The 13,428-nt window shown below is 44.6% G+C and overlaps 1 protein-coding gene across 2 annotated transcripts; it reads right to left on the minus strand.

Annotated features, from left to right (window-relative positions):
- Positions 1–6,972: 6,972 nt before the first annotated feature.
- On the minus strand, positions 6,973–11,994 carry LOC148544637 (uncharacterized). Of its 2 annotated transcripts, none has more exons than XM_088500670.1 (2): positions 11,914–11,938; positions 6,973–7,892 (listed from the first exon to the last, which is right to left on the minus strand). In XM_088500670.1, the coding sequence occupies exons 1-2, from the start codon at positions 11,936–11,938 to the stop codon at positions 6,973–6,975; spliced, it is 945 nt and encodes a 314-aa protein (XP_088356796.1). The 2 variants fall into 2 exon arrangements, 1 of the variants encoding a protein (XP_088356796.1); XR_015900203.1 differs by lacking the exon at positions 6,973–7,892 and adding an exon at positions 11,279–11,721 and having other exon boundaries at positions 11,914–11,994.
- Between the last annotated feature and the right edge of the window lie 1,434 nt (positions 11,995–13,428).

Raw genomic sequence — 13,428 nt, forward strand, 5'->3', positions numbered from 1 at the left:
ATTTCGTGGTACATTTTATGCTGAATTGAGGAGATTTTATCACCTTTTCTCACACTTATTCAATGAAATAGCATGGTTTTATAATTTTCTCCTAATTTGTGCTTAATAGTGAAAACATGCTTTTTAGGCCCTTAATTGGTTAATTTTAATTCACCTTTGATTCCACTAGATGCCTTGATGTGTTTGTTAGTGAATTCAGGTTGAAAAGGCTAGGAATGGATCAAAGGAGTGAAGAGAAAAGCATGCAAAATGGAGAATTCATGGAAAATCAAGGATTTGGAGTGCACACACCGACGCGCACGCGTCGAACGACGCGCACGCGTGGATATGAAGTCGCATGGCGACGCGTACGCGTGACATGACGCGTACGCGTGGGAAGTAAAAATGCCAATCGACGCTTACGCGTGACCCATGCGTACGCGTCGCAGCTCGCACGTGACCTCATTAAAGTGAAAACGCTGGGGGCGATTTCTGAGCTTCCCAAGCCCAAATCCAACTCATTTATGAGCCTATTACATGCAAAATTGAATAGGAGTCAAGGGGGGAGCACATAGTGGAGTTTTGATCATGCTTTAGTTAGTTTTCTAGAGAGAGAAGCTCTCTCTTCTCTCTAGAATTAGGTTAGATGTTGTTACGGGCTGTCAACCCAGCCCAGGAAGTCGCCGGGTCGGGGCACCGCCCCGCCCAGACCCAAGAAGCTACGACCGGTCCCCACGGGTCGGTCAGTCACGCCCGACCCGGAGGGAGATCAATTCACCGCGCTAAACGCGCCACCATCCAGGTCGGAACCCTTAGGATCGGCACCCCGAGTACCGGCTCCAAGTACAGACGACCCGCACACGTGGAGGATGACAACTTTGCTCCTCAACCAATGGGCTAGGCCCCTATTAGGCCCACCCAGCACAACATATAAAAGGGGGAGGACAGCTCTCCCCCCGAGGTACGTCACATTCTTACCTAATTATGCCACCCCTAGTACGGACTCTGACTTGATCGTCGGAGTGTCCTTGCAGGTGGCCACCCCCTGCTCCGTCCGCCCTCCGACGTTGCCAGCCTTCGCTTCGCGCACACTCGGGACCTCCCTGACTCTCTCAGTCACCACCTACCGACAACCCGTGGACCCCAGGTAACGAATATTGGCGTCATCTGTAGGGATCCCGACGCGAACATGGAGTGACACATCACCTCGGAGGAGCTCCGCGAAGGAGGCGGAGCCCGTTTGAGCAGAGCGAGCTCAACGGCCCGTGATGCCGAGCACCCGAGGCCATCCGTCCAGCCCGACCAAATGTATACCCAGACCCCTGAGAGACGCCACCCTTTTGGGGAAACAGGAGCCGACAGTGCCAAGATCATGCAGGAGCTTAGACACAGAGTTCAGAACCTTGAGCGGGAGTTGGCGGCAAGGGACCAATCCCAGGAGAACGCTAGCCACTCACACGGCGGCGCTAGCCAGTCCCATGCCCGCACCCACTCTCCCTCTCGTGCACGCGATAGCCAAGGAAGAAGCCTAATAAGGGACGAAGAGACACACACACAGGCGACCTCCAGAACCGCCCGAAGCAAGTCAGAAAGCCGTTGGGGGTCCCAGAAAAAGGAGACCCGGAGACAAGAAAATTCCATTATCATGGGGGCAACCCCTTTTCACCCCTCAATTCTCAAAGTCCGGCTCCCAGGAACACGAGATATGATGGGACCAAGGACCCCCAGGAACACGTCACAGCTTTTGAAGCAAGAATAAATCTGGAAGGAGTAGGCGACGCAGTCAGGTGCCGGGCGTTTCCTGTAACACTAGCCAGCCCGGCGATCCGATGGTTTAACACCCTCCCACAGGGATCTATCACGACCTTCGCAGACATATCCCAGAAGTTCCTAGCGCGGTTCACGACGCACATAGCCAAAGCAAAGCATCCGATTAACTTGTTAGGGGTTACCCAAAAACCCGGTGAGCCGACCAGAAAATTCCTGGATAGATTTAACGATGAATGTCTAGAAATTGACGGCCTCACGGATTCAGTCGCTAGCATATGCCTAACAAACGGCCTGCTGAATGAAGACTTTAGGAAACACCTAACAACCAAGCCTGTATGGACCATGCAGAAAATCCAGAGCATAGCCAAAGAATACATCAATGACGAGGAGGTCAGCCAGGTTGTGGCAGCCAATAAACGGCAGCCGCCAACCCGCCAGCACAGCAGGCACATCAAACCGAGCGATATAAGGAAGCCCCCAGAGATGGCATCCTAAACAAGCTACCCAAGCAGCCACGGGTAGGAAGGTTCACGAACTACACGCCACTTACGGCGCCCATAGTGGAAGTCTACCAGCAAATCGCAGACAAGGGAATCCTATCCAGACCCAGACCCCTGAAGGAGAGAACGGGAGGCAACAAGAGCCTTTACTGCGATTACCACAAAGGGTTTGGTCACAAAACACAAGACTGCTTCGACCTCAAGGATGCCTTGGAACAGGCCATCAGAGAAGGGAAACTGAGCGAATTCTCCCGACTTATCAGGGAACCGAGGAGACGAGAGAGAGAGCGCTCCGAGGAAGACCGAAACCGGATAGTCAAACCTAGACAAGAACCCACAGGGGATGCCAGTAATCCCCCAACTTTCGTGGTTAATATTATGGTCGGACGAGACAGTCCCCCCAAATCTAAGTCAGCAACAAGAAAGGACTCCAGGGTGCTCTCCATCTCGACGGATAACCCCACCACCAGCAAGAGACTCCCGACAATATCGTTTGGTCCAGAAGACATATGGTTCAAGGACCTCCTTGAAAATCCTCCCATGGTAGTCACAGCGATGGTCGGGACAGGGCTGGTCAGACGCATCCTCGTCGACATAGGAGCCGACTCGAATATCCTATTCAGAAACGTATTCGACGCTATGGGGCTCAAGGAATCCGACCTCAAAAACCATCAACACGGAGTCATGGGACTTGGTGATAACTACATAAGACCCGACGGAACGATCTCTCTCCCGATCAGCCTAGGAACTAGTGACGCCAGAAAATCGGTTATGGCAGACTTCGTAGTCCTTAGAGACTCCACCACCTATAACATCATCCTAGGAAAGAAAACCATCAATGAATTCTCAGCTGTAATATGCACCAAGTACCTAACAATGAAGTTCATAACGGACAAGGGATCGGTTGGTTCCGTAAGGGGAGATCTAGAAATGGCAGTCGCCTGCGACAGCGCCAGTCTCTCCTTAAGGAAAGAATCCAAAAAGGCAGCTAGCGTGTTCCTAGCAGATCTGGACATCAGGGTGGAGGACAAACCAAGACCTAAACCAGAAGGGGACATGGAAAAATTCCAGATAGGGAAGTCGGTAGAACAATTCTCCTTCATTAACAGAAACCTACCCCATGAACTCAAGGGACCTCTCATAGAGGTCGTGAGAGCAAATAGCGACTTTTTGCGTGGACCCCATCAGACATGCTAGGGTTAGATCCCGAGGTCATGTCCCACCGACTAGCCATAAAATCAGAAGCCAAACCGGTAGCCCAGCGGCGAAGGAAGATGTCGCAGGAGAGGGCAGAAGAAGTCGCTAAGCAAACAGCAGGGCTGCTGGAAATAGGGTTCATCAAGGAACTCGAATACTCAACATGGCTGTCCAATGTTGTCCTAGTCAAGAAAGCCAGTGGAAAATGGAGAATGTGCGTAGACTACTCCGATTTGAACAAAGCATGTCCAAAAGACTCATTTCCCCTCCCCAACATTGACACCCTAGTAGACTCGGCAGCGGGGTACCGATATCTCAGTTTCATGGACGCCTACTCCGGCTACAACCAAATCCCGATGCACCGACCTGATGAAGACAAGACAGATTTCATAACACCAGGAGGCTCCTACTGCTACAAGGTAATGCCCTTTGGGCTAAAAAATGCAGGGGCCACCTACCAAAGGCTGATGAGCAGAGTCTTCCATGACCTCATCGGCAGAACGGTAGAAGTGTATGTCGATGATATCCTGGTAAAAATAGCAGAACCAAGCAATCTGATAAACGACCTCCAGGCCATCTTTTGGGCATTAAGGAAATTCAAAATGCGGCTTAACCCACTCAAATGCGCATTCACCATGGAAGCAGGCAAATTCCTGGGATTCATGATAACCCAGAGAGGAGTAGAAGCCAACCCAGACAAGTGCAAAGCCGTCCTCAAAATGACGAGCCCCGGGAGCATCAAAGATGTACAACAGCTCACTGGGAAGCTCACGGCCCTATCCCGGTTTCTCGGAGCCTCGGCTGAAAGGGCCATTCCATTCTTCAACTTGATGAAGAAAGGAATCACCTTTGAATGGACCCAGGAGTGCGAAGAGGCATTCAACCATTTCAAGAGGATACTCTCAGAACCCCCTGTACTCAGCAAACCCAGAGAAGGCGAGCCCTTGTACCTATACTTAGCCGTGAACATACAAGCAATGGTAGCAGTCTTAGTTAGGGAGGAGGACAAAACCCAGCACCCAATATACTTCATCAGCAAAACACTTCAAGGGGCAGAGACGAGATACACCAAGTTGGAGAAGCTAGCCTACGCCCTATTGGTTTCATCAAGAAGACTAAAACAATACTTCCAAGGGCACACAATCATCCTGAGAACCGAACAAGCCATCCGGCAAGTCCTCCAAAAACCCGACCTGGCGGGAAGAATGATGGCATGGGTAGTGGAACTATCCCAATACAACTTGCGGTATGAACCAAGGCAAGCAATCAAAGCCCAAGCCATGGCAGACTTTCTCATTGAAGTCACAGGAGAAGCCCCCGACGTACCGAGCACACGGTGGAGGCTCCACGTTGACGGAGCATCCAATCAAACGTTCGGAGGGGCCGGGATCATCCTCGAAAACTCGGCAGGAGTAGCATATGAACAATCCATCAAGTTCGAATTCCCGGTCTCAAACAACCAAGCCGAGTATGAAGCTTTGATTGGAGGGTTAATGCTGGCCAAAGAGGTCAGAGCATCAAGAGTAGAAGTGAGCAGCGACTCCCAAATCGTCACTTCCCAGGTAAACAGCAGCTACCAAGCCAGGGACGCACTGCTACCAAAATACTTGGAAAAAGTAAGAGAACTATGCAAAAGCTTCGAAGAAGTCACAATCCAGCACGTTCCCAGGGAAAGGAACGCCCGAGCCGACCTCCTCTTCAAGCTCGCAAGCACCAAACCCGGCACGGGAAACAGATCTCTGATCCAAGGGCTAGCAACAGAACCTGCGATCATCATGTGCATGGCTCAAGCACCAAACCTGCCCTCATGGATGGACCCTATCTCCCGATACCTGGAGCACGCAGAAGCACCTCCCAACTAAAAAGAGGCGGAGTTTGTCAAAAGGGAAGCTCCTAAATACACAATCATACAGGGGCAGCTATACAAGCGAGGGCTCCACCAACCACTACTAAAGTGCTTACGCCCCGACCAGATGGACTACGTCCTAAGGGAGGTACACGAAGGGTGTTGTGGTCACCACATCGGGGAAGATCTCTAGCAAGAAAAATCATCAGGGCGGGATACTACTGGCCCACAATGATGTTAGATGCCCAGGAATTCGTGAAGAAATGTAAAAAGTGCCAGGAGAATGCCAACTTCCACAAAGCACCTCCCGATGAGCTCAATCTAATGATGGCCCCCCGACCTTTCGCCCAATGGGGAGTCGACCTCCTAGGACCGTTCCCACCAGGACCCGGGCAGGTGAAGTACTTAATAGTGGCCATAAATTATTACACCAAGTGGGTAGAAGCAGAACCACTAGCTAGCATATCCGCAGCGAACTGCCAAAAGTTCATGTGGAAACAAGTGATCACAAGGTTCGGGATACCGGAAACCGTCATATTGGACAACGGGACCCAATTCACCGACAAGAAGTTCAAAGGGTCCTTAGAAAGACTAGGGATTAAGCAAAAGTTCTCCTCAGTCGAACACCCTCAAACCAACGGCCAAGTCGAAGCAGCCAACAAAGTTATCCTGAAGGGGCTGAAAAAGCAACTCGAGGGAAAGAAAGGCTCATGGGCAGAGGAACTAGCCCCAGTACTATGGTCGTACAGGACCACCCCCCCAATCATCCACCGGAGAAATCCCCTTCCGACTCACATACGGGGTCGACGCTGTCATCCCAGTCGAGGTCGGGGAACCAAGTCCGAGGCTACTCCTCGGAGGGGAGAGCGAGGCAGTTGAAAAAGACCTAGCCGACGAGACAAGGCAAATGGCACACCTAGCAGAAGCAGCAATCAAACAGAGAGTGGCCCTCAGATACAATGGCAAAGTGTTGAAAAGAAACTTGGGAGAAGGCGACCTGGTCCTGCGACGAAACGACATAGGACCCCCAACACCAGGAGAAGGCAAGCTAGCCGCAAACTGGAAAGGACCTTACAGAGTAAAAGAAGTCCTCGGCAAAGGGGGTTACAAGCTAGAAAGGCTGAATGGGAATGAGGTACCGAGGACATGGAACATGGCAAACCTCAGAAGGTTCTACTCGTAAGAAGGGGCGATCACACGACCCCAATCCCCATCCCCATGTTTCGCTTTTACATTCTCCTTTTATGTTTCACACGAATATCTTCTTTTGCTTGAATTTGTTTATGCATTACATATTTCCTTGTCTAACAATATGATAAGCTTATCTTTTGCAAGTTCACTCTCTCCCAAGTCTTAAAATAAAAGCGCAACGAAAAGAAACAAAACGGTCGACCCAACGGTAACTCGAGACTGATCACCCCGGGAACCATAAGGGACCAAAAGTAAACAGCTTAAAGTAGTAAATACCATAATAAACGGATTAAGCAAAAAGCCACGACGGCCCGAGCAAGCGAAATAAAGAGCAAAGGCCACGACGGCCCAAACAAAATCCGATAAATGCCAAACAGCACGAGCACAAGCAAAAAGTGTTCAAATACAACCAAAGGGCGCCTACCAACAAGCCTAAAATGAAAAGTATTAGAAACAAAAAGTAAAACAAGACAGGAATATCCAAAGGATTCAAAGGATGTCGACAATCTTCCCACCCTCCACAGTCTTCATCGCACCAACCTGAGAGAGGTCAAGGTCGAGAGCCAGCACTGCCACCTGGAGCTTTATCCCTTCCTCAGTCAGCTTAACAGCGTCGCGAGCTCCCTTCACAAGATCTTTGTTCCTCTTCTTCAAAGCAGTCATCTCCCGAGAAACCGCCTCCGCCGAACACTCAGCCGACTTTAGCTTCTCTTCCAATTCCTCAACCCTCTTCTTCATGGCTGCAGTCTCACCACGAGAGGCATTCAAGTTCTTCATTAAAGCCATATCCCGATCTACCAGCCTGTTAATCTCCTTGGCATCCTCCTCAGCCTTCCTCTCACGATCAGTCAAATTAGTCTTTAGAGACTCCTCCCAAGATCGTGAATCTGTCAAATCTTTTTGGGAGTTCCGAAGCTTCACCTCCATGGCATGATAGTTACCCAGGACGGGCTCCACCTTCTTGGCAATAGCAGCAACACGAAGGAGACTACGATAAATCCACCTAGCCTGACCAGAGAGGTCGGCTTTGTGGAAATACGCCTCGGTACCGGGAAGCAGCTGGGACTCGATGAAACCCTCAGCATCAAAGTTCTTCTCCATAACTGAGAGAGCTTTTCCGGAATCCCTCTTCCTCTTCTTGGGGTTACCTACGGACCTCAGCTCATCATCACCAAAATCATCCTCAAAGATCTCCGTCTCCACGCCAGTAGCCTCCTCAAGCTCCTCGGGAGAAATAACATTTTCTTGGTGAGCCGGATCAGGCCCACCTGTCTGACCACTAGCTTCCTCAGTATCCCCCTGCTCCTGACTCGCCGAGGGAGTAGGCGGGAAGTCACCTTCACCTTCCTCATTCCTTTTAATGAGGTTCATCAGGTCAGCCAAAGTCTTCTTTCCACTAGCCATAGAAACTGCAAACAAAAAAAGAGAAGAGAGGTGTCAACAGTAGAAAAATAAAACACACAAGAACTACAAGGAGGAAAAACCCACCAACATACGACCGACCGGACTCCCGATCCCCCATCAACATGCGAGGATTAAGGTTCTTTTCGCCAAAAATGGCCAAAAGTATATCAGCAATGTTCTGATCTTTCGAGCTCAGCCAATCGTAAGACACCTTAATCAGATAATCGGATCCCGCACCAAAACTCCAGTAGGTCGGGATCCGCCGAGCTCCCTCAGTCGTAAGTCAAAAAGGCTGGTGATCTTTAATCGGTCTAACCTTGAAGAAGGTAGACTTAAAACCATGAAAAGAATCTTCAAAGAGGCCAAAGATTCGACGCCCCCTGTTGGGCCCTAAAAGACATGGAACCCTTCTTAGCCTTCCCCTGGCTAGAAGGTTTCGTGAGCAAGAAGAGATAAAGGAAGACGTTCACTGAGAGCGGCAGTTCGAGGTACTCGCAAACCATCTCAAAGCACCGAATAGAGGCCCAACTATTCGGATGAAGTTGCGACGGAGCGACGTCGCAGCGACTCAGTAAATTCATAACAAAGGGAGAAAAGGGTAAACGAAGCCCCAAAGTCGTGAACATAGGCTCGTAAACCCACAGCCAATCGACAACTCGTGGAGAAGCCAGATTCTTGTGGCAAACATGCTCCCGACCAGCAGGGACATAGACCTGGTAAAACACCTCCTCGGGACCACCTCCACATAAGAGCCCGGATTGTCGTAGCTTCTGGAGCCCCTCCTTGGTCATCTTAGAAGGAGTATCCTTCACATCGGAGGAGACCCAAGCATAATGGTTGATGAAGTCAGCCAAAGGGCGCTGGGCATGACTCGAGGAAGCGACACGATCGTCCATACCTACAGCGGGGGCACCACTTAGTCAACACGGGAAGTCGGGAACTCTCAAAACAAGAAAGCGAAAGAAAAACTATAAACCTCTCCCTAACCCCCCGGCATACTAACTTAAAACCCAGAAACATGAACAAAACCCCAGGAAAACCCAGGAAAACCCAGAAACATGAACAAAATCTAGAAAAACCCAGAAACGTGAAACCCAGTGGTAATCCCTCTAGAAAGAAAGGAAGACCCAAACATACACGAAGCAAATGCACAAAAGATAAAGAGAAATAACCAAAAAGAAAAGGGGCTATGAAAGCTTACCAGGAGAAGCAGGACTTGCAAAGTTGGAACATGGAACAAGAATGCTTGAAACAGCGGCGGTGACAGGAACAAGGAACAGCAGCAGCGTAAGAAGAAAGGAAGAAAGGAAAAGGAAAAGATTAAAGAGAAGAGGGGGTTACGAAATAAAAATAATAAAAGGAAAGAGTAACCGCCGAGGAAGAACGCCAAAAGACAGGGGTACGTTCGACATTTCGTCCAAAAATTCAAATCAATAAAATGATGGGCATTTAATGCCCAGGCGCCAAAACCAAGAAAGCAACACGAAGACCGAAACCACCAAGCGTGCAAGAAACAAAACGCCACCAACGAGCTACCGAGAAGGGAAGAAAGCTCACCATTCCAGCAAAAAGGCAAACGCGCCCAACCACGAGACCCAAACCTCGAGGCTGGCGCGTTGGGGGCACTGTTACAGGCTGTCAACCCAGCCCAGGAAGTCGCCGGGTCGGGGCACCGCCCCGTCCAGACCCAAGAAGCTACGACTGGTCCCACGGGTCGGTCAGTCACGCCCGACCCGGAGGGAGATCAATTCACCGCGCTAAACGCGCCACCACCCAGGTTGGAACCCTTAGGATCGGCACCCCGAGTACCGGCTCTAAGTACGGACGACCCGCACACGTGGAGGATGACAGCTTTGCTCCTTAACTAATGGGCTAGGCCCCTATTAGGCCCACCCAGCACAGCATATAAAAGGGGGAGGACAGCTCTCCCCCTGAGGTACGTCACATTCTTACCTAATTCTGCCACCCCTAGTACGGACTCTGACTTGATCGTCGGAGTGTCCTTGCAGGTGGCCACCCCCTGCTCCGTCCGCCCTCCGACGTTGCCAGCCTTCGCTCCGCGCACGCTCGGGACCTCCCTCACTCTCTCAATCACCACCTACCGACAACCCGTGGACCCTAGGTAACGAACAGATGTAGATTAGGATTTCTTAGATTTAGGTTTAATTCATGTTTTGATTTGATCTTCCTTTACAAATTCTTGTTCCTCTACCTTTTCTTCTCTAGTTTAGTATTTTAATCCTTGTAATTGTTTACTTTGTTGTTGATGCACTCTTGTTTCTTTTATTTTCCTTTAATGCAATTTATGTTTGATTTCCTTTATTGTTGATTTGTGTTGTTATTGTTAATTTTCTTGTAATTAGTAGTTGTAGATTTACACTTCTTGCAACTTTATCTTGTTTTCCTTTTATGCCTTCCAAGTGTTTGATAAAATGCTTAAAAGGATGTTAGAGTAGATTTTTGTATTCTTGGCTTGGGATGGTAATTTAGGTGAACTTGAGTTGCTAATGTCCAAGTGCTTGATAATTGGTGTCCATTGACTCTACCTTCCACTAAGTTAATTAGTGAGTGGCTAGGACTTATGGATTAGGATTGATGTAACTCATTTGACTTTCCTTCACTTGTTGGAGGATGACTTAATGAGATTGATCCTTACAATTATCCTTTTGTGGTTAGTAATAAGGATAAAGATCCTTAACCATCAATCTTTGCCAAGACCTTTTTATCATTTGAGTTTATTTACTTTCTTGCAATTTATCTTTTATGTCTCTTATTCAAAACCCCAAATACTTGTCCCATGACCAATAATAAGAACACTTCTCTACAATTCCTTAAGAGACGACCCGATATTTGAATACTTCATTTTTTTTTATTTTTATTGAGGTTTGTATTTGTGACAAACAAATTTTTGATCGAGGGATTGTTTGTTGGTTTAGAATTATACTTGCAACAGAATTTCATTTGTGAAATTCTTTACCGACACGCAATTTTCGTTCATCATTGAACCCGGGTACATCTTGCAAGAGACATATAGATATGCCATCTGTCCGAGGGCTCCGCTGCAAATAGTTCAAATGTTCAAATGCATGGTTTTGTTGAGACCCAAACTAGAGGTGTCAGATACAGCCTTCCTGGTCGGTTTAAACCTGCAAGCCAACAGGCCTGTTTTATAAACTATAATATCTACTAGAAGGCCCATACATGACCCTCCATAGGCCTAAACAGGCTCAATTACCCCTTTTTATATTCTATGCACTTAGGCTTGGTTTCATAGTCCTCTCTGATAAGGTGCTCTATGGAGCAAAAGCTAATCGTATTTTCATAAACAAAAAGTCAGGAATGTTATCGAAAGCCACCATAGGAGCTTTTTAGACTAGCTCGCAAAAAAAAATTAAAAATACCAACATAACATTAAAATTTAATATAAATTCAAATGTATCTTATAATTCAATAGATACTAAATCCAGAGACAAGCAAGACAATCCGCCACCTTGTTACTCTCTCAGTACACATGCTAAACTTGCACAACGTAGCAGCAACACAAGAGATCCACAACCAAGCAAAGAAGCATGAGGATGATGACCTTGGATGCAATATAAGATCAAAGAAATGGATACCAATTCATATAAAAATGTAGATATAATTATGTGCACCCCTTTTTTTCAAATATACAATTAAAACTCTAATTGTTGTTCTGAGAAATAAGGATTGTGTTTTAGAATTCCATTATTCACAAATAGTAAAGTTATACAAGTAGAGGAGCATAGAATAGCATAGCATAACGCAGTTTCATTCAACGCAATACAGAGAATGTAGCAAAATCCCCAATTGGACCTGGCATAAAAGGAATTAGCACGCTCACTAATCACTATAACAAAAAATTTATTGATTATTATTAATTGATTATTATATTAACAATCAAAATCACAGTCATAATCTCAATCACAATCAAAGCGAAGGTGAATATAGAGAAAAGAAATAAATAATTGGAGGAATAAAGGAATCGTAATCCAAATAGAAGCATACCAGAAAATGTGGTGGGACTGGGCATTGAAACAGTGACGAAGACGAAGGTTAGATGTTTTCTCTTCTCTTTTCTCTTTTTTTTGCCAGAGTCGACACGACGACACGTGAACTTAGGTGAGTTTGATTGGCTTTTGAAAAATTACTTAAATTTTTTATTTTTTTAAAAATATTTTTTTAATAAAAAAAATTATTTTAATTTAGATAAAATTTTAAAAAACGGTTTAAATATAAAAAATATTTTTAATTTTATTTGGATAAAATAAAAAAAATTTATTTAAATTATATAAAAATAACAAGATCAAAACATAAAATATAAAAACGGTTTGTGATATTTTTAAATTTAGATATTATGTTTTTTTAACATCTTCTGTTAAAGTGTGTATATGAGATTTAATTTCAGCAATAATTATTTTTTTACATACAGTAAAAAAACTTTATTAGTATAATTATTTCATCTAATTTTTTCAGTCATTTGTATTTTAGTTGAATTTTTTTCATTCACGTTTTTAAAAATTAGTTTTGGAGATATGCTATTTTGTGTAATCAGAAAATAAGACAATATCAAAATTATATATAATTTTTACTAGTATTTTCAACCATACAAAATATAGAAGAAAAAACTAACAAATCAATAAAATTAGTGTCATAGAAATCAAACTTATTAAAATATTAATAAATATCTAATAAAACAAAAACATTCAAGAAATTTAAAATTATAAAAGTAACATAATTTTATAAAAATAGAATATAAAAATATTAGATAGAAATTTATAATTGACCACAAACAAACAACAAAAAATAAAGCTTTAAAATTATCTTAGATTAATCAACATTCTTGAAGTTTCGCGTTAATCTCTATAAGTCAAACTTAAATTAAATTAACAATATATATACATCTTATATGATTAATTAAAAATGTAACTAAAATTAACAATAAAATACAATAAAGTATGACAACTTGAGGAGTCCTTTCAATAGAGTGACGAAAATTAAAGAGAGTTTTAGAATTTTGAGAAAAAAATAAAGATTTGGAAAAAAAAATTAGATTTAAAAAAAAAATTAAGAATTTGGTTAGAAAATTAGAATTAAAGGTAAAATTGTAATTACTAATTATTAAAAGCAACTAGTGTATGAACCCGTGCTAAGCACGGAAAAATTTATAAAAGTTAAAAAAAAAATTTATATACTTCAATATTTAAAACAAAAATACAAAGTAATTATTATTTTAAGAAATTTATAAAATTATTATCAAAATCAAAGTTTAACTTAAAAAAAGTGAGTAATAATTATTTTATATTTTTTAAAGTAAAATAATTATACACTGATACAGAATTTAAAATAAAATTAAAATATTTACATCAAAATACTATTTTTTCAAAGACTTTTCTATAAACAATATTGATGGTTGAATTTGCAGACATTCTTACGTGATTCATAAGTAAAATTTTTAAACATCTCTTACTCTTAATTCTTGAAAGTGCCACATATAATTGGCCATGTGTAAAAAGTGGTTTG

This window comes from Arachis ipaensis, chromosome B9 (assembly GCF_059453495.1).
Source record: "Arachis ipaensis isolate K30076 ecotype BB chromosome B9, ASM5945349v1, whole genome shotgun sequence".
Classification (NCBI taxonomy): domain Eukaryota; kingdom Viridiplantae; phylum Streptophyta; class Magnoliopsida; order Fabales; family Fabaceae; genus Arachis; species Arachis ipaensis.